General features: G+C 43.2%; 1 protein-coding gene across 4 annotated transcripts in view; it reads left to right on the top strand.

Annotated features, from left to right (window-relative positions):
* CFAP74 (cilia and flagella associated protein 74) overlaps window positions 1–21,485 on the top strand; it is a 125,354-nt gene that overhangs the window by 78,712 nt on the left and 25,157 nt on the right. For all 4 annotated transcript variants that reach the window (XM_020975933.2, XM_020975941.1, XM_020975948.2 and 1 more), the window contains 6 exons: window positions 254–382; window positions 11,429–11,516; window positions 16,955–17,128; window positions 17,693–17,826; window positions 18,953–19,229; window positions 20,136–20,234. In XM_020975933.2, the coding sequence (XP_020831592.1) occupies window positions 254–382; window positions 11,429–11,516; window positions 16,955–17,128; window positions 17,693–17,826; window positions 18,953–19,229; window positions 20,136–20,234 (901 nt within the window). The remainder of the gene's footprint in view (window positions 1–253; window positions 383–11,428; window positions 11,517–16,954; window positions 17,129–17,692; window positions 17,827–18,952; window positions 19,230–20,135; window positions 20,235–21,485) is intronic.

Below are 21,485 nucleotides of genomic sequence, written 5' to 3' on the forward strand. Positions count from 1 at the left end.
GTCTCTGTCTCTCATTGTCTGCCTGTCTCTGTCTGTCTGTCCATCTCTGTCTGTCTCTCTGTCTGTCTCTCTCTGTCTGTCTCTGTCTCTCTGTTTCTCTCTCTCTCATTCCTATCACATCCCCACAGTCAGAAACACTTTTCCCTCCCCCAAAAAGAAAAAAATCTCCCAAAGCTCATTACTATTTAGAATGATGAGGACTAATCCTAGTTCCAAAACCAACAGTAAACACTGACAGTTGATCTCTTTTCAGGTCGAAAGCTGCCCTGCGTCTGAAATTTGAAGTATGTGAAAAATTGCGAAAGCACATAGAACTTCTCCCAGAAACCGGTTACATTCAAGCCCAGTCTTCATACAGCGTTCAGCTCAAGTTCTTGCCCAGGTAAGCCCCATTAACACAAAGGGCCTCCTTTGGACAGGGCAGTTTATCAGTTTGAGGCCATCTCTGGGTACTCTTACATCTCCTATCCCCCTTGGTCACTTATGAGTCAAAGACACAGCACACGTGTGGGCTTGGCCTGGGTTTAAAGGCACCACTGCTCTTCCTACAGGGACAGCAGGAGGTCCTCAAACCTAAGCAGAATCTGTGCTTTGGCTGTTGGTGGCCCCTGGGAGAATGCTCCAGGAGCTCAGTGTCTGTCAGGGGAAAAGCAGGAATCTTCCATTTTTGTCAATAGGCTGTGAGAATCAATATTTGCCATTATTGAATGAATGTTTCAAGGGCCTTCTTTTACAAGCATGGTACAGGAAGGCACATGGGGACGGGTGGTCCAGCTCCTATGTGAATGTCCTGAGCAAGTAAGGCACCGTACCAGCCTCTTGGTTTTGAAACAAAGCTGAGGTCTGAGGGCCACCTATGGCCCCTGCTATCGGGGCATTTTCCAACAGCATTTCAGCGAGTCTTATCATCAGTATGAGTTCAAATCCAGCCTCAGACACATACTAACTGCGTAACCCTGGTCAAGTCATTTCATCCTGTGGGCCTCAGTTTTCCTCATCTGTACAATGAACTGGAGAAGGAAATAGCAAACCACTCCAGTATCTTTGCCAAGAAAAACCCAAGTGGGGTCACAAAGAGTCAGACACAACGGAAATAACCAAACAGTAACAAACATGGATTCTGGTGGGAGAAAGCTCTGTAAGCCTGGAAACGTTCTGTAATGGAAACTGCCATTATTATTGTTAGTGAATCATCCTGGGCCATCTTGTGCCCACTTCAATTCAATAATCCTTTGCTAAGCATCTCCTTATGGGCAGGGCATTATTCGAGGGCCTGGTGATACAAAGAGAAACATAAAACAATATCTGTCCTCAAGGACTTTCAAATGAGTCCCTCGAGGAGGAACACTCAGGGACACACATCAGCCAGAGATGTGCTGAGCTCCTCTGCCAACACTTATCTCTGGACCGTTGCATAGACAGCCACCATCTCCCAAGCTTCAGGTTTTATGAAATATCTATTTTTTAATGTAAGAAAAATATACTTGGGGGAGTATATGTGGTCACATGTCCTCAGAAGAGAAATACCTCTTGATTTATCTTGCAGTGTTTTTTTTTTTTATTTCTAAGTGCCCTGAAGTCTCTTCTCCGAAGTGGCAAGGATGTTCCATTTCTTTGGCCTTGGCCTTAGGCTTGCCTCACCCACCATGGTCCCTCTGACCCCTCAGGTATCCATCAAATATTAATAGAGTTAAGTGCTAGATTGAATTTCTCTGTAGAACCATTGTCTATCAGGTTGACCCACCCATAAATTCTCTATCAAAATATTAACTAAGCATGTGCTGAGTCCTTTAGACCCAGAATTTTCTTTAATGGAGGAAAAATAGCCCAGTTTTCCTTAGACCATCATGTCCTGATGAAAGACAGAAACACTTTGTGTTTCTCATCATTCAGAACTCCGAAACAGGAGAGCACCATGACCTTCAGATCCTGGGATTATGGAATGCAAAAGTAGGAGAAACCTTGACATCGTCTAGCTCAGGTTTCCAATTAATCATCCACAGTCTTCCGGGGTTCGGGGTGGGGGGCAGGGAGCGGGGAAGGAGGGAGGAGAGGAAGAGTTTTGCAGAAAGGAGTCCCTGTATAAATCATTATTTTTGTCTTTATTTAGCAAACATACTATCTGTAGACTCAATAATTTCTCTCTCTCTCTCTCTCTCTGTCTCTCTCTCTCTCTCTCTCTCTTCTCTCTCTCTCTCTCTCTCTCTCTCTCTCCTCCTCTCCCCTCCTTCTTCCTCTCCCTCTTCTCTCTTGCTCTCTCTCTCTCCCCCATCTCTCTCCTCTCTCTCTCCTCTCTCTCTCTGTCTTTCTCTCTCTCTCTCTCTCTCTCTCTCTCTTTCTGTCTCTCTCATTACTCATTACTCATTAGCTCCTCACACACCGCAGTCATCTCCAATCTCCATGCCTTTGCATTGGCCATCCCATACACCTGGCACACTTTCTTACCACCTCCTCCTCATAGAATCCCTCTCTTCCTATTATAAGATTCAGTTCAAGCGCCATGTTGTGCAGGAAGCCTTTCCTGGGCCCTCTTCCCCCATTACTGGTGCCTTCTCTTCCAAACTAACTTATATTTACCTACTTTTTATGTACTTGTATTTATTTGCTTTCCATTTGTGCTGAATGTATTTATATATGAACTTGTGGTCTTTCTCATTGGAATGCTAGTCATGGTTTCATTCTTTGTACTAGTAACAGTTGGTGGTGCTGTTCAATCATTTGCAGTCCTCTTTGACTCTCTGTGACCCCATTTGGGGTTTTCTTGGCAAAGATATTGGAGTTTGTTATTTCCTTCTCTAGCTCATTTTATAGATGAGGAAACTGAGGCACACAGGGTTAAGTGACTTGCCCAAGGTCACAAAGCTAGTAAGTGTGTGAGGCTGAAATTAAACTCAGGTGTTCCTGACTCCAGACATGGTGCTCTATGCTTTATGGCTGCCCCTCCTAGCACTCAGAAGGAGGCAAATAAATGTTGGTTGGTTGAAATGTAAAGTGGATGTGATTATAATTTGAAAGCATTACTAAATTCTTAGTAGCTGTTTGTCATTATGCATTTTCTCAATCCACAAATGCCACCCAATGCAATCCAACAAGCATTATGTGCATACCATGTGCCAATCTCTGGGCACATACATGTTTCATGGTTCATGGTTCAGCTTATCACATGTTACATTCTGTTGGGACAAACACAGCATGTAAAAAGAGACGTTAATTAGAGGTAACAAGGAAGTGAGAAAACACACTAAAAACCCTGGGCAGAGGAAGGGCTTTGCTCAGGAGAGATCCTTTAGGCTCAGCCTCGTGGAGGTGGAGGGGAGGAAGGAGGAGCTAGGCTGAGCTGGGACAGCCTTGGGGAAGCCAGGTTTGGCGAGCAAGCAGCCTGGCCTAGTTTGGCTGCAAGTTAGAGCTCCTAAAGAGAGAAACAAGTCTGGAGAGGGCTCCCCTCCTCCTTCCAAGCCTTCCTCCCCCCCTTGTATCTCCTCGGGCTATCATCCTAATTCCTGGAGAAAGTCTGCTTCCAATTCCTCACCTCCCACTCACTTCTCAACCCTTTGTAATAATAGTTGTTGTTCAGTCCTGACTGACTGTCCGCAGCCCCATTTGAGATGTTCTTGGCAGAGGTACTGGAGTAGTTTCATCATTTCCTTCCCCAGATCATTTTACAGATAAGGAAACTAAGGCAAATAGGGTGAAGTGACTTGCCCAGGGTCACACAGCTAGTAAGTGTCAGAGGCTGGATTTGACAAGCTAGAATGGTTTCATTGGCTGGAGTACTCTGCCTCCTCCTCATCCCCTCCTGGCTTCCCTGGCTTCAAGTCCCAGCTAAAATCTCACCTTTTACAAGAAGCCTTGATTATTTCCTATTTATCTCACCGATACCTTGTTTGTACACACTCATTTGCATGTCATCTCTCACATTAGACTGTGAGCTCCTCGAAGGCAGGTACCTTCTTTGCTTCTCTTTGTGTCCCCAAGTGCTTAGCACAACGTCTGGCACACAGCAGTAACTTAAATCCTTATTGCCTGACTGACTCCCATGGGGTATGTATGAGAAGCTTGTCAAGAGGTACAGAGAATATTTGATCAATTGCTATAATTATCCCTTCCACATTGTGGGGATTAAGAGGGCAGTGTCCCTGAGATCTGGAAAAGCCACATAAAATTATCTGGCCCTTCCTTAGTACCAGAGAAGTCTGAATTATTATGGTAATGAAAGATAAAATATGTTGATGTTATACAATACTATGCATATGTTTATGCATTTCTGAGTTTCTAAACTTTTTCTGTGTCATCTGCTAGCCTTTGCACGTTGTCTTTGGCTTCCTCAAAACTCCCCAAAAATTTCCATTTAATTTCTTATGCCTACCCTCAATATATCAAAACAGCAATGGGGAAAGTCTCAGTGTGGAAGGAATAACTGTATGTCACCCAATTGAAATGAATGAATCTCTTTTGTATTTATTATACACATCTTCATGGTAAACTCCAAAATTTATTTCCTTTCTTGAATAGGGACTATGGGAAGGTTCACTGGAAATCAGAGGAAAAAGTTGGGAACCCTTGGGTTGTTGGGAATGGAAGAGATCCCTCAGAGATAGAATTTCAGTAATAGAAAGTCCAGGGCACCTAGCTAGAGTCACAGCTCCATCCTGAATTTTACTTTGACGATTATTCTTGGGAATGACTTCCACTGGAACAATACATAGCAACCGTCCCTGTTTTCAAAGACATCCCATTCAAGAGGCTAAGGGAGCCAGTCTGAATGCAGTTAGTTATAAAGGGCCTCCAGCTTCCACAGAAATCAGGCAGTGGGAGTCAAATCACTGTGGAAATTGGTGTGGGGGAGACTTACTTCCATTGCTTTCAATTCTAGGGGTTATAAATAGGACATCAGTATTTTAAGTGAACGCCTGCCTTGAGCGAGCTGAGCTGAAAATGTGTAAATGGAATTGCTGGTAGCATAGCCAAAAGCCTTTGAAAAATGGAACCCACTTAGAAGAAAGAATCTCGGAATTGCAGTCAGAGGACCTAGGGTCACACCCCAGTTCAGCTGCTCACGTTCCATGTCAGTCAATTCGGTCAACCAGCGTTTGTTAAGGGCTTACTATGTACCAGGCATAGCACAAAAAAAGGCCAGTGATCTTGAACAATTCACTTCCTCTTCTAGACTTCAAAATGAGGGCACCAGATCAAACGATCTCTGAAATCCCTGGTAGCAATGCTTTGAGATATCATTACGTTATATACAAAGAAGCAATTTGGTCTGCAGTAAGAAAGGATGCCATTGATCTACCCACTTGGGTAGATCCCGCTTGATGGGACTGTCTTTGTGTGTTTTTTAGCTCAGAGGGGCTAACAGTTAAAAAAAAGGGGGGGACACTTAAAAGGAGGGACAAATGACTCAGTCTTCTACCACAGATGGGCATAGGAAGTTTAAACTTTTGTCATGAGGACTTTTTTTTTTTGGCTAGGCAATGGGGTTAAGTGACTTGCCCAGGGTCACACAGCTAGTAAGTGTTATGTGTCTGAGGCTGAATTTGAACTCAGGTCATCCTGATTTTTTTTTAAAGTAAGAAGAGAGAGCAGAGTTCCCTTATGGTCATTCAATACTGTTGATGGTATTATTTTTCTTTTGGCTTCTCTAGCACTTAACACAGTGTTTTGTGTATACAGTAAGCACTTAATAAATACTTTTTCATTTATTTGCTCATTGACAAAATTGTTCAGTCATTTCAGACTCTTCATGACCCCATTTGGGGTTTTCTCAGCATGTCCTTCTCCAAGTCATTTTATGGATGAGGAAACTGAGGCAAACACGGTTAAGTGACTTGCCCAGGATCACACAGCTGAGGCCAGATTAGAACTCAGGTCTTCTTGATTACAGGCCTGGTGCTCTATCTACTGTGCTACCCAGCTGCCCTTGACAAAGTCGGCCAGGAGGCATATTCAGCTCCACCTCTGAGAGGAGAGAGCCAGTCATGGGTTTATTCATGAGTCTGAGATGGGGAGGGGCGGGGGGAGGGGCGGAGATTGATGAATGACAGCCGGAAGCCTTCATGATCAGAACTGATATTTCTGGCCACTACAGACTTTAATTCCAGAAAATCATCAAAGGTATTTATGAGTGTCTGAGAACCAAACTTAGGCTCCCAGAGGAACATAATTTCTCATTTGAGGATTATAATTGTTCCCTTTTTTAAACCCCACAGCCTCATTTACTCTATTTCTCTGAGAGTGCTGGAGTTATACGCCTCTGTTTGGTTACTTAGGTTCAATTGCTCCAGATGGTTAGTTTAGAAAAATCAATCACATTTCCAGCTAGCATTTGCTGCAGTCTGGTCTTTTAGTCAATAAATATTCTTCCCTATGATCTTCTGGCTCCCTGAGAAGGGTAAAAGCAACTGAGTTTATTCATGGACCTTACATGAGAGTTTCAGAGAGCTATCCAGATCGGTAGAAGGCAGCCTTTTGGAAAAATAATGCCCAAAAGATGACCTCATATGCCCCAATCATGCACCTTTGCAGCGCTGAACAAAAGTCAAGCATTTAAACTGAAATATGAATATTTGCCAGCGAGTGAAGGTAACCTCTCCTTAAACCTCAGATTGTACTAAGTGGGATAGCAATGGATAAATTGATTCAATCAATCACTAGCATTTACTAAATCTCTACTATGTGCCAAGGATAGGCTAGTTGGTACAATGGATGGAGTGCTGGGTCTGGAGTCAGGAAGATCTGAGTTCAAATCTAGCCTCAAATACTTACTAGCTGTGTGACCTTGGACAAGTCACTTAACCTTGTTTAACTCAGTTTCCTCATCTGTAAATGGAGATGGAAATGGCAAACCATTCTTTGCCAAGAAAATCCCGAAACGGGTCATGAAGAGTCAGACACAATTGAAAAGATTGAACCACAACAAAAAATGTGCCAAACATTGTATGAGATGCTAGGGATAAAAAAAAAATAGTCCCCGCTCTCAGAGAGCTTCCACTCTACTGGGGATACAACATTTGCACATACATACACGTGTATTTCTATATACAGTGTATGCCACATATGTAGTCTATGTATGAAATAGATGGATGGATAGATAGAATGGAATGGAGGGTTAGATAGATGGATGAATGGATAGATGAATGGATAGATAGACAGACAGATAGTTAGATAGAATGGATAGATGGATAGATACTATGAAGGTAGTTTAAGGAGGAATTTGTGCCACAGGGACAAGTCCCTGGCTCAAGTGAACACATTCTTGATCGCCAGGTTGTTATGGTCTTTAAGTGTTTTTCCCCAACTTTTATATCCGCACTCCCCTTTGGAGGCTTGTCAAATCAAAGCCCATTTCCCTGACTTGGTACTGAGGCTGCCCATTCCAGCAAGGACATTCTCCAACAAAAGGATTGTTTAAAACCTATGAAAATTTAGATTTACATCATAGGTTAGTCATGAAGTGACTGTTCCTTTAACAAAGGGAATCTTGGTAGGATTCCTTTAAATAGCAAACTCAATTTAATTGACACAGTTAAAATCATATAATTAAATTATTTTATTTACAAGCTGCTGTTCAAGATTACGTGTCCTTTTTGAAGTGAGATACAGCTGTATTATTTTTCTTTACGTGTTTAACTTGCCACAACTCACAAGAGAATTGGATGAAAGTATTATAAGATTGTGTGTTTGCTGATGTAAAGACTGTGTATGAGTGGAGAGGACTTTCCTCTGGCTTTGCAGGCACGGCTTCTTCTGACACGTGTCAGCTAATCTCATTTACAGTCAGTGAAATGGGGAGATCCCAGTTGCAGAAGAGACAGTGGGGGTGTTCTGGATAGGGCACTGGACTTGGAGGCAAGAAGAGCTGGGTTTAAATCCCACCTGAGCCACTGATTAGCTGTGTGATAAATCACTTGACTTCTCTATGGCTCAGTTTCTTTATCTGCAAAATGAGGCATTTAGACTAGATGACTTTTAATGTCCCTTCCAGTTCTAAATCCCTGATCCTATGAAAATTCCATGAGTGTTTGTGTTTGACATCATTGAAAAACCTTATCTTGGGGGCAGCTAGGTGGCACAGTGGAGAGAGCACCGGCCCTGACATCAGGAGGACATGAGTTCAAATCCAGCCTCAGACCAAACACTTGACACTTACTAGCTGTGTAACTCTGGGCAAGTCACTTAACCCCAATTGCCTAAAAAGAAAAAAAAAAAGAAGATAAAATAATATTTGTATAGGGGCAGGTAGGTGGCACAGTGGATAGAGCACCAGCCCTGAATTCAGGAGTACCTGAGTTCAAATCCAGCCTTAGACACATAACACTTACTAGCCGTGTGATCCTGGGCAAGTCACTTAACCCCATTGGCTAGCCCCCCCCAAAAAAAAATTTAAAAAAAAAAGAAAAACCTTATCTCTTTCATGTTTAAAAAATGATCTCTTGATCTTACCATCCCAAATAACTCCCATTCAACAGCTCTCTCTTGCTTCTTGGCTAACCTCCTTGAGAAAGCTTTCTACAACCATGCCTTGGATGTCCCCAGGATCATACTCTTCTGACCTCTCTGCAGTCTGGCTTCCAAATTCATCATCCAGCTGAAACTTCTCTCTATAAAATTCCCAACTCCTAAATGCCAAAGCTAGTGGATTTTTTTCAATCCTTATCCTTGACCTCTCTGCAGCCTTCAAAACGGTTGATCACCATCTCTTCCTGGATGCTCTTACCTCTCCAGGTTATCATGACACTCTTCTCTCCTGGTTTTCTTTCTACCTCTCTGAATGATCCTTCTCAGTCTCTTTTGCTGTATCTTCATTCATGTTACTCCTACTAGGCATGAGTGTCCCTCAAGGCTCTGTCTTGGGTCCTCTTCCTCTCTACCAGGAGTTTTCAATTTTTTGTGTGTCATAGAGCCCTTTGGAAGTCTGGTGAAGCCTGAGGACTCTCTTTTCAGAATCATATTTTATTTTTAAAAATTAATTAATTTTTAGTCAACATTCACTTTTATAAGATTTTGAGTTCCAAATTTCCCCCCCTCCCTACCCTTCCCCACTCTCCAATATGGCATGCAATCTGACACAGGCTATACATGTACAATCATATTAAACATATTTCCATATTAGTCATGTTGTGAAAGAAGAAACAGAACAAAAGGGGAAAACCACAAAAAACAAAAACAAAAAAAGAGAGAGAGAAAAAAAATAGTATGCTTCAGTCTACATTCAGACCCCATAGTTCTATCTCTGGATGTGGATAGCATTTTCCATCATGAGTCTTTCGGAATTGTCTTAGATCATGGTAATACTGAGAAGAGCTAAGTCTATCAAATGTGGTCATATGGGGTCATCACACAGAATCATATTTTAAAATGCATGAAATAAAGCATATAAGATTACAAAGGAGACCAAAGTTTAATGGAAATAAAGATGTAATTTTTCCCATCCAAAACAAATGAGATATATTTGTAAAGCACTTAACACAGTGCTGGGCATATAGTAGGCACTCTGTGAATGCTTCCCTCCTCTTCCCATCTGAGTTCACAAACTTCCTGAAATGGATCCACAATTCCCTTGGGCATCCATGGATGGACTCTAGTTTAAGAATCCTCACTCTCTACTATCTCATTTAATTATTTCATTAACTCCCCTGTATTCAATGATCATTTCTATGCACATGACTCCCAGATCTATCTATATATCCATCCCTAAGCTCTTTCCTGAACTCTCATGTTCCATCACTGCCTCTTGGACATCTTACAGAACATTGAGCTGCTATGAACATCTCAACTTCAACATGTTGACAAAATAACTCATCTCCCCCCCCAAAAAAAAACCTTCCCCTCTTCCCAATTTTCTTATTACTCTTAAGAGCATGACCATTCTTCTACTCACAAACGCTTACAATCTCAATGTCATCCCCAACTGTTGAGTCTCAATCACCCCGCTCCCTAGAGCCACCCTGTGATCAAATTTTGTGCTTTTGAGCCTCACACGGCTTCCATGTACATCCCCTTCTCTCCACTCATTCAGCCTACCCTGAAGCAGGGCTTCATCGCCTGTTTCCTAGACCAATTCCAAGGATCTTCTCATTGGTGTCTCCTCACTCCAATCCATCCTCCATTCAACTGTGAAAACGGTCTTCCTAAAGCACAGATCTGACTGTACCTACCACTCAGTAAACTCCAGTGGCCCCCTAGTACCTCCCACATGACACATAAAAGCCTCTGTTTGCATTTAAAGCTCTTTCCAATCTTCTAACGCTACGTGCTCCATAATCCAACCACACTGGTCTCCCATATGACACTCCATCTCTAGTCTCCGTACCTCTGTCCATCGTAACTAGAATGCTCTCCCTTATTACTTCTGTCTCTGGGATTCCCTGGATTCCTTCAAGACTCTGGCCAAATCCTACCTTCTGCAGGAGGAAATCCCTCCCCTTCCTACTGCACCTCCCAACCCCCAACCCCATTCCTTTCCTCCAAGCTTGCCTTCCATTTACCCTGTGTATCTCTCAGACTTACTTAGTCATTCACGTTCCCTCCATTAGAAAGGAGACCTCCCGGAAAGGAGACCTCCCAGAAAGAAGATGATTGTTTTTTCCTCTCTTTGTATTCCCAGCACTTAGCATAATGCCTGACACATAATAAGAGCTTAATAGATGTTTGTTGACTGATTAACTGATCCCTGTCCAAGTGAACCTTAATTTAAGAAAGCCTCATGCCATATTTAACAATGGAAACATATCACAGATAAATTACATTCTAGTTGTCACTAAAGGATTCTCCCTGTGCCTTGTTTTCTATATCATTAATGGGGGAGGAGAAGAGGTTAAGCATTTATTAAACACCTACTATGTGCCAGGCATTATGCTAAATGCTTTACAAAGATTATCTCATTTTAATCCTCACAACAATCCTGCAAGATAGGGACTGTTACTAGCCCCCATTTTACAGTTAAGAAAACTGAGGTAGGCAGAGGTTAAATAACTTACCTGGGTCACATAGCTAGGCAGTGTCTGAAGTCACATTTGAACTCGGTCATCCTGACTGTGGGCCCAGTGATCTATCCATACACCATTTAGCTTCATTATGATTTTAATTAGAAATTTTAGAAATACTCAATTCAAAACGTTGTGGGTGCCTGATACCTACCAGAAGACTACTAGCCTCCTAGAACCATAGTCTTATCAGATAAGAATTGGATCTGTGATGATCCCAAAACTCCACAGATGCATTTGCTGGACCATTTAGCAGCATCATAGCCTGGGGTGGTAGCGGGAAGGCAGGTAGTTCTAAGCAGAATCCTTTTTCATAATGTAACTACTATAACATATTGCTAATGACTTGTGACTGTATAATCACTAGCCTTACATCTGTATCACTAAGACGTTGATAACTATAAAGAAAAGATGCATTCAAGTTCTTTTCCCCCCTCTTTCAGACTCTCCCTTCCAGAAGATGCAGGAGAATATTTTGACAAAGAAACAAGAGTCCTACAGGCCCCCATGACAATAAGAGTCGCTGATCAGGTCAGTGGCATGACTGATGATGTCAGCTACATTACAGGCCAAAGGCTCAGCCATATGTGATTCTAGATTCTTTAATCAAAGCTGTTAAGAGTGGCCATTCCTTCACTTATTATTGTAGTAAACGAGGTATGGGAGATGTTCAGGGAGGACCAGCACCTCTGGTGTGAGGGCTTACCAGACACTTTCCAGGGCTGCTCATGCAGTTTTGGTGTCCACCCGCCACCCAACCCGTCTGTGGCTCCAAGGAGCTGTCGCGTGTGCGGCAGCCACTCCCTGGTAAAAACCCATCTCAGCAGCAGGCTAAACAAGGTTGAGGGTAACTGATGGGCCTCAGACCCATCGATGAGTTAGGGAGGTGTCTACTCCAAACATGTGAAGACTTCCCCTGGAGGAATGGACAGATGAGAACAATTTGTTCCAACAGCCACAGAGGCACCATGGAGCACTTAGAGCTTAATTAGATGGGGAAGACACCAAGGCCATCCACTGTATCTTGGACCATCTCCGTCGATTGATTTTTGTCCTGCCACTGGACTTTGATGACTCTGGAAGAGAAGGTGAGGCTCTGCCTCACTTAAATCCAATTCACCAATGAGTCAATGCTTCACCCTCGGGTGTCATTGTATCTCTCCAAAAATGAAGGACAAACAACATTTCAGTAAAAACAGAAGTCTTCCATTGAAAAAAATGATAATGTGCTGGAAATGTGTAGAACTGTGGTTCATTTCCAAAGGCACTTAACCAGAGAAAAGAGTATCTGCATTTATTAACACTTTTGTGGACATGTTTTCAAAACAAGTCCTAAGACCATGAAACAGCATGCCAATGGAGGGACATTGGCACTAAGTGTCAGGAGACTTTGACTTCCACTTTGGACTTGGAGTGTGACTTGCACCAAGTCACTGTGATTTTCTTGGCCTCAGTTTCCTCTTCTGTAAATGCAGCTAGTGGCCCAGTGGATAGAGGACTGGGCCTGGAGTCAGGAAGACCCAAGTTTAAATCTGGCTTCAAATACTTAACTAGCTGTGTGATCCTCGGCAAGTCATTTTACCTCTACTGCCTCAGTTTCCTCATCTGCAAAATGGAGACAATAGCCCACCTGTCTCCTCAGGGTCGTTGGGAGGATCAAGTGAGATAGTCTTTGTAAAGCGCCTAGTACATCTTAGGAGCTAGGTAAATGTGTTTCACCCAGCTGATGTCTACATGAGCTTCTTGGCGCTCCCCAGCTCCCCAGGGAGGGGGCGCTCACATAAAGCCTCCCCTCACCCTCCCTGAGTCACGAATGCCTCTGGACAACTTCTCAGTTGACTCTCCTTGCTACCGCGCAAGCCCTTCCCCAGAACCTTCCTTTTGGGGTTAAATACAGTATATGAACAGGTGGCACTGTGGTTAGAGCGCCGGGCCTGGAGTCAGGAAGACCTGAGTTCAAATCCAGCCTTAGACACCTCCTAGCTTCATGACCCTAAGCAAGTCACTTCACCCTGTTTGCTTCAGTTTCCTCATCTGTAAAATGAGAAGGAAATGCCAAACCACTCCGGTATCTTTGCCAAGAAAACCCCAGATGGGGTCAAGGAGAGTGGGATGCAGCTGAAACCACTCAGCAGCAACAGAGTCTCCCAAGTCCCAGGTCCCTTCCAATCATTCCCTACATGATGCCATTCCTGCCAAGCAAGGGTCAGGAAGGAAGAGGGAGAGCACTGTCATTAAGGGTGCATCCGGAGATTATATCCTGGGGCTGAGCAAGGCTTTGCTTAGGTTTTTCTCCATGGCTCTGACTCCTGGACAGCCTCATCCTTTGGCCACCGTGACAGCTTCCTCCTCTGCAAAAGGGAGGCTGACCTTTATCCCTTCCAAGCTCCCTTCCAGCCCGGACGTTCTGGGTTCCCCAATGTGAGAGTTCAGCTCCGTCCTTAGGAATATGCACGGCCTCATTTTGTCCCCAGGAGGTGAGTTTAAGTAGCTAGTTTGGGAGGAAGGGGGAAAAGAATAACAATTTATTAAGTACCTACTGCTGTCAGGCACTGTGCTAAGCACTTTACAAGCCCCCCATTTGATCCTCTTAACACTCTGGGAGGTAGATGCTGTTATTATCCTCATTTTGTAGTTTAGGAAACTGAGGCAAACAGAGGTTGGGGGTTTTTTGTGTGTGCCACTGTGCCCCCCAGGTGCTCTGTAGAGATCCTCATGTAAGGTTTTTGTTGCTGTTTTATGGATTAGAAAACCCCATTTGGGTTTGTTTGGGGTTTTTTGGCAAAGATACCAGAGTGCTTTGCCATTCTTTCTCCAGCTCGTTTTACAGATGAGAAAACAGAGGCCAAGAGGGTTAAGTGACCTGCCCAGGGTCACATAGCTAGTAAGTGTCTGAGATCAGATTTGAACTCGGGTCTTCCTGACTCCAGGACTGGCCCTCTATGCACTATGGCACCACCTAGCTGCCCTTATGTAAGATTCAATGGGCCCCATTTCTATTTGAATTTGACACCACTGCTCTAGGGCAAAGAAATGAGGTATGTGTGGGGCCATATGTTGTCCTCAGAGGTTGAGGGCCATGGATGCTGCCAGACAAGCAGAAGTCCCTCAAAGAGAAGGGCCAACCCAAGACGGCCGGTGCTGGCTGTTCAGGTGCAGCCAATCCAAATCGTAGTGTGGTTAGCAGTCAAACACTATCGACGTGCTCCATATGTCCCCAAGGCGCTTCCGTTTCACGTCATCAGAACTCTCCTGCAAGCACGCTCACCAGCCCCTCCCATACGGAGAACTCTATCAGCAACGCTGCACGTGTTCGTGGATGCCGGGCTCAGCGGCCATAAGCCAAGGCTATGTGTGTTCACCACGATCACGGAGGACATTCGCAGCGGGGTTCAAGTTCAAGAGGGAGTCACGATGTATGGTGAGGTCTTCCAAATACACCCGTTTGCAGATTGTGTTGCACAAACCCAGGAGCATTGCAGGACGTCCTCAATGAGATAGATAATTTGGGAATGAATAAAGTATGTCTATTGTCCAAACCATGGTAGGTAGTTGAATGGACAACCTATAGCTCATTGTGGACAGTCACTGCAAGTGGACGATGAGCTGGCCCCAGAATGGAAAAAAAAAAAAGGAGGACAACTGGATTGCCTTTGGAATATTCCAAAGTTCTTTATATGATTCCAAGCAGGGAAAAATCTTGTTACCACCAATATTCTCCTAGCAATGCAAAACATGGAGCACAATAGTCTCCAACAAACAGAAGTTGGGAATCAGCAAAAAGGCAATGGAGAGAGACCCACGGTGAGCATGAACATTCCGCCACATGACCAGACTCCCATGGGAAAAGCAGTGGGAAGGAGAGGTTCTTAAAAATAGTTTTATAACTATGTTTCAGTAGAATCGGCTTCCTTCGTAATCCTACGCATTTTGTTTTGAATGTTTTAAAACATTGTTTCGAAAAGGGGTCCGTGAGCTTCACTTCTCCTTTTCTAGCTCTGATTCTTTTATTAAACTTACACAGGAAAAAACTTTCCACAAAACAATGCATATGTTTGACAGGACAGCTAATTAGGCATAGTCCATATGTAAAAGTCAAACGAGGGATGTGTCATTTCAATAGTGTCTCTTCTTGATATTCTTTTCTCTCGTTTGATTTTTCATTTGTAAATCTTCTACATCTGTTCTGTAGCTTCCTACATGGTTTTCCAGTTGTTTTTACTGGTTGACTTTGAGAAACTTTAATGTCATATATGTGGGTATGTTTCACTTTCAAAGTGGTCCACAGTATGAAAAAACAAGCTAAGACTCTCTGGTATATACAGGGTGTCTTAAAGAAATGTGTAAACTCTTAAGTGTTGCTATATAGAGGAAGGGTCCTTAGATTCTAAAAAAACCTGAAGTCAGAACCATCCACTCTTACTCTCTCTCCTTCCCAGTAAAAGGGCGGAGTTATAGCCTCAGGGCTCCATAATCAGGCTTTCACTCTGACAGCCTCAACTCTGCTTTTTCTAGGGGAAAAGAAAGTGAACCCTAAATTCAGGTTTGAAGTTATGCTTGTTGGGAGTTATAGAACCATAATAAAACTAAACAATAGCTTGCTAAGCCCCTAGGGAACATGGACCCCCCCCCAAAAGCTGAGAGTGATATTTTATATCATTTATATATACATATATATATATATAAATATCATGATATGTATTATATCAACTTAGATATTATATACCTGTATTACTCAACCAAATACCTTCTCCCACCTCCATACCACAACTAAAGGCATTTTTGTCAAAGCTCCACTTGGATGTCCAAAGTTTTATACAGAAAGAACAAAAATCAGTACAAAAAAGGAATTCGTAACCTTCTTTGTGTCATGGCAGTCTGGTGATGCTTGTGGACCCCTACTCAGAATCAGATTACGAAGAAGGTTAGTAAAATAAAAATGTAATTTGTTCTGTCCCATCCGAGTTCAGAAACCACTCCCCTCCCCCCCCACCCATCAAGGTTAAGAACCTCTGATATAAAGGGCAAAACAAGAAACGACATAACAAATGAAAACCTTGCTAATGAAAAGATCAAGTTTGTGAAGAGAGTTGGGTGGACAGTTGAGTTCTTCCATGCTGCTCATTAGGCATCTTCAATCTGACCAGAGCTTCAGCCATGCAAATGAGCTGCCAGGATGAAGAGTATCCTCTTAATACCTCTCTGATAACATCGTCATTGTCTTCCTTTCTTCTCCTCATGGCCCTCCCTAGGAAGGGAAATTGCTTCCCTGGGGCTACCATGCATCTCAGCTCCTGCTGTCCTTTGCCTGCCCCACTGCTAGATTCCACACCACCCCCTCGTTTCTCTCCAACTCCTTGGATTGGCCAAATCTTGCACGGTCCATTCCTCAGATTGCATGATGTTTCCCGTGAGATGCAACCCTTCATTTCTTTTTATTTTATTTAGACCCTGGAGGTTTGCCCTACCTCCAGAGTGCTACAAATGTATGACTTAAAAAGAAGATGGGCTAGTCACTTAGTGAGAGCTAGGGATGAGTGGAGGGCAGCCTGAGTGACCCATCAGCATCCCCTTGATTTCAAGAGGAGAACATGAGGAAGGCCTGAAGCTTATTAAGCAGGGTCCCCCTGGGGCAAACATATGGGTGGAAGTGGACCGAGAGTCAAGCAGGAGGGACAAGTGTGGATGGATGTGATCTCTGTCACTGAAGGGGATGCTCCCACTGAGAAGATGATAGGTCCTTTGGAATGGAAGGCATTATTTCCCATCCTCTTTGGGTTTTCAAAAATAAACTCATTTATTCTTATATGAGTTTATAATCTATCCCTTCCACTGCCCCCGTTGAACAAATAACGACAACAATAAAAATAATAATTCTCAGTGGAAAAAGAACATTGAGTTAAGCTGACAGAAGGGGCTTGATAGACACAAGTTGGTCTTCCTCTTAACCTAGTGTCCTTCTATTTCAGAAAAGGCCTGTAGAGTTCACTGTCCATGCCATCCTCACGACATCGGATTTGGAAATGGATCCCAAAGAAGTGAATTTTGGATACTGTACTATCTATGAAGCTGTTTATACCAAAGTTACACTCACGAATAAATCTCTGCTCCCTCAGGAATTTGGATTCATCAGTACCCCGAAGGTACTGTCTGTGGGAATCTCATTGCTGCCATAATTGCTCTGATATCCCATGGTCTTGGGTTGCCCTTGACCTCAAGCCACCCTCCCTCACTGGCTCCCAAAAGCTACATCAGTATCTGTTGAGGTAGCGCTCCACACCCAACCCTCAACCCCCACACAGGCTCATGGGCAGAATAGTGCAGTGGGCTGGCTATAACCGTCAAGAACAGGCTGGGCTGACTCAAGGGAGTGTGATGGAGTAGGAAGAGTCAGAGTTCTATCTGGTTCAAGTCCTAGTTTCCTACTGAACTACCCAGGGAACCTTGGACAAGTCACTTAATTTCTGTCCCCTAGTTTCCTCCTTTGTAAAGTAAAGGGGTTGGATTAAATGCCTCCCCAAGGTCCTCTGGGGTGACAGATATTCCTAGCCCTGTACCCCTCACACCCTATCCCATCCACCGTCCAACGTGGGTCCTGTTTAGGGCCTGGGGGGAGGGGTAAGGACAAAGAGGGGAGGGCAGGAGGAATGACAATAGTCATTGCCAGCTTCCTTTCCGTTATCAAATAACCCTTTTTTATTTTCAAGTATGTGGAAATTCAGCCCAATGACGGGTTTGGAACTATCCTGCCCTTGCAGTCTTTGCCTCTCGATGTCATCTTTAAACCCAGCAAAGCGAAGGAATATGACTTCCAGCTGGTTTGCATTTCTGAAATTAACAGGTGAGGTGGGCACCCCCTTAGTGGAACCCTAGAATGTGGGCAGGCCCCTGAGTGTATCCCTGGAGTCCTAAGAAAGGCACTGTCTGCCTGCACGAGGTACCGCTCCATTTTCATACTCTACAGTTTAAAATGGGCATGGTCCATGGGGATAGCCACTTTGCCTGTGGCTAAAACATTAAGGACTTCATGGGGCAACTAGGTGGTGCAGTAGATAGAGCTCTGGCCTTGGAGTCAGGAGGACCTGAGTCAAATCCAGCCTCAGACACTTGACACTTACTAGCTGTATGACCTTGGGCAAGTCACTTAATCCTGATTGCCTCACTAAAACAAAACAAAACAAAATTTAAAAACACACACACACACACACACACACACACATTAAGGGCTTTAGAGCACTGGCATCCAGTAGAGCTTACAAGGGGAAAATAATTTCCTGAATTTGCTGAACCTTGGTGGGAGTGAATGAGCATATTAAATTGGGCTACCCTTGGACAGCTCCCCATCTCCAACAGGAGAAATAGCATATTTCCAGTGATTGGCCATCATATCCTCTGACCCGAGGAACCTTTTAAATAGACCCTGTGTTTTAGAGCCCACAGAAGTGACCAAACCTCCTTCCCTGGTGAGCCTCCTATTCCTTTCCAAGTGTCCCAGATGTTCCTTGATGCTGTTGTCCCATCTTGCTTGTTACAATACAGAATCGTTAGGGTTAGAGTCCTGAGACCCTGCTATGCCAATAATGTGGGGCACATGTGCCAGGCTGAGAGCACAGTATGTGAGAATTCAGAACTGCAAGACTTTACCAGCTCGGAAATCACCTTTGTTCCTCATTACTGCTCCTCTTTTTCTTCTCTACCAAGAGGAAACAATGTTTCTCCACCTTCCTTCCTATGCCGTTTGGGCTCTGCTCTCATTTTTAGGTGTAAAGCATCTTTCTGCTCTCTCTGGTAACATTTCCGTCAACTTTGCCCACAGCTAGACCTGGTTTCATTCCATGGTAGCCCTGAAGACTAGACATGGGTGGGGTCCTGTGAGGAGGGGGAGACTACCATAGGGGCCCACTTCAGGAAAGTTGACTTGGAAAGGGTCATTCAAGCATCTTGACTTCTAACTATTGGCCTTCCAGAGAATTTACACTGTCGTGCAAAGCAATTGGCGTCCACCCCCCTCTGGAGCTGTCTCACTACCGAGTCAAGTTTGCAGCCACTGCTTTATTTGACATGTCAACGGTTACCCTGTATGTGATCAACTCCCACATAAACATGAATCCTCTGACTCACTCAGTGCCCCGCATTGGTTCTGGGGAAATCGCGCCTGTAGGACCCACATCTTTTGAGTTCCTTTTGCCAGACAAGGCCCCCATCATGATCATTCCCTCTGTGGGAACCGTGCTACCAGGAAAGGTGAGTATGAACTCTAAACAAGGAAAAAGGGGAAGTTCTTTAGCTTGGGCACAAAGGCCAACCTGTTTTTCACCCATTTGCTCCCCAAAACTTAAAAGAGAATGGTAATAAATGGGATGAATGAACGAATGAAGAATGACAAGCCTTAATTAAATGTTTACTCTGTGCCAAGCACTATGCAAAGCGCTAAAGATACAAAGACAAGCAATCAGTCTGATCCTTGCCCTCAAAGAGCTCAAACTGGCTGGCTTTGCAACACACAAAGTCCTCCAATGGGAAGTAAACAACATAGAATTAATCTCCCCATTTTACAAATGAGGAAACTGAGATTCAGGAAGACTAACCTTGCCCAAGCTCATACAACTAGTCATCTCTGAGGAGTGACTCAACCCCAGGCCTCCTGACTCTATGTATAGCTTTCTATCCTTCTGGGGCTTGTTTTTCCTAATTATTTTTAAAGACATGATTTTCATTGAACATTTGTAAGACTCACTTTTACATGATTACAAATACTTTACAACATATTTTTCCTAATTTTAAAAGGGTTTTGTTGGTTTTATAGTCAGCTTTCTTAGGTCAATAATAATCATGCAGAATCAGTGTGATTATTATCCTCAGGAAAATGACAGAGGGGGAAATAGAGGCATCTCTACAGCTCATGCCAGTGGGAGTCACTTTTAGCCTGTTTGGCTCAGTGAATCATCCCATCTCCAAATAGAAAAGGATTAAAAGTGTCCACAAAGCTCAGTGTTCTTTTCGATAGCCGGGGGTCAGAGATGAACCTCTGATGTTTCCATTCATATTTTTATTTTAAAGAAGAAAAAAAGCCTTTTTTTCTTTTTAAAGACCCTTACCTTCCACATGCTTCTGAGCACAGGCTTCTGTTGTTTCTGTATTCTTTCCCAGAAATGCATGATTGAAGTGATTTTCAAACCAGTGCTGTCAGAGACTACAATCAAAAAAGAAGTTGTGAAAATGAGGAACATAAAACTGGGAGTAAAATCGGTATGATGGCAAACAAAAACCTAAGCTGTAAAACCACATAAAATAATACTCATGGGGATGAAGGCCAGTCCCAAGTACTGAAAAATGTAAATTCCAAAAAGCTTTTATAAAGAAACAGAGTTTTACTTGTAACTAACCCTCTAGCAGCACTGGCTGCTCTTCAGGCCTACTGTAAGGAATTTCTCTAATGAGGCAGCTAGATGGCATAGTGGATAGTGCACTACCCTTGGAGGCATTAAACCCTGAGTTCCAGTCCAACCTTAGACACTAACTAGATGTGTGACCCCGGGGAAGGTCAGCTTTATCATCTATAAAATGGGTCTAATAGTAGCACTTACCTCCCAGGATTATTGTAAGAATCAAATAAGATAATAATTGTAGAATGCTTAATATGGTGCCTGGTACAAAATAAGCACTCTATATGTGTATTGTATGTGTGTAAATATATATACACACACAAATATATATAGTATATGTATATGTGCATACACACATATATAGTATATGTATATATATACACACACATATATAGTATATGTATATGTGCATACACACATATATAGTATATGTATATATATACACACACATATATAGTATATGTATATATGTACACACATATACATATACATACACATATACACATACATACACATATACACACATGTATACACACTTTTTTTTTCAGTTGTGTCCAACTCTTTGTGACCCCATTTGGGGTTTTCTTGGCAGAGATACTGGAGTGGTTTGCCATTTTCTTATCTAGCTCATTTTACAGGTTAGGAAACTGAGGCAAACAGGTTAAGTGACTTACAGCTAGTAAGTGTATGAGGCCAGGTTTGGACTCAGGGAGATGATTCTTCCTGACTCCAGGTTTAAGCACTCCACCCACTGTGCCACCTAACAGAAAGAGAGAGAGAAAGAGAGAGAGAGAGAGAGAGAGAGAGAGAGAGAGATACACACATACATATACACACTAGTATACTAGTATATTATATATACTAGCATATATTATTATCATTGCTGTTGTTCAGAATAAGACATGAATATTTCACTGAATGTGGGACCCCCACATTCAGAAAATTCCTTCCAGTGCCACTAATGCTCTGGTCTTACTTCTGTGATCAGTTGTTTGTATAAACCTCTGGGAGCTCCTTGAGGCTGAAACTGTCTTTTGCTTATTCTTATAGGTGATTAATAAACATTTATTAACTGACTAAATGTAAGCTCCTTGAGGGTAGGGGATATTCTCTT

This window comes from Phascolarctos cinereus, unplaced genomic scaffold (genome assembly GCF_003287225.1).
Source record: "Phascolarctos cinereus isolate Bilbo 61053 unplaced genomic scaffold, phaCin_HiC Scaffold_726;HRSCAF=1367, whole genome shotgun sequence".
NCBI classification, from domain to species: Eukaryota; Metazoa; Chordata; class Mammalia; order Diprotodontia; family Phascolarctidae; genus Phascolarctos; species Phascolarctos cinereus.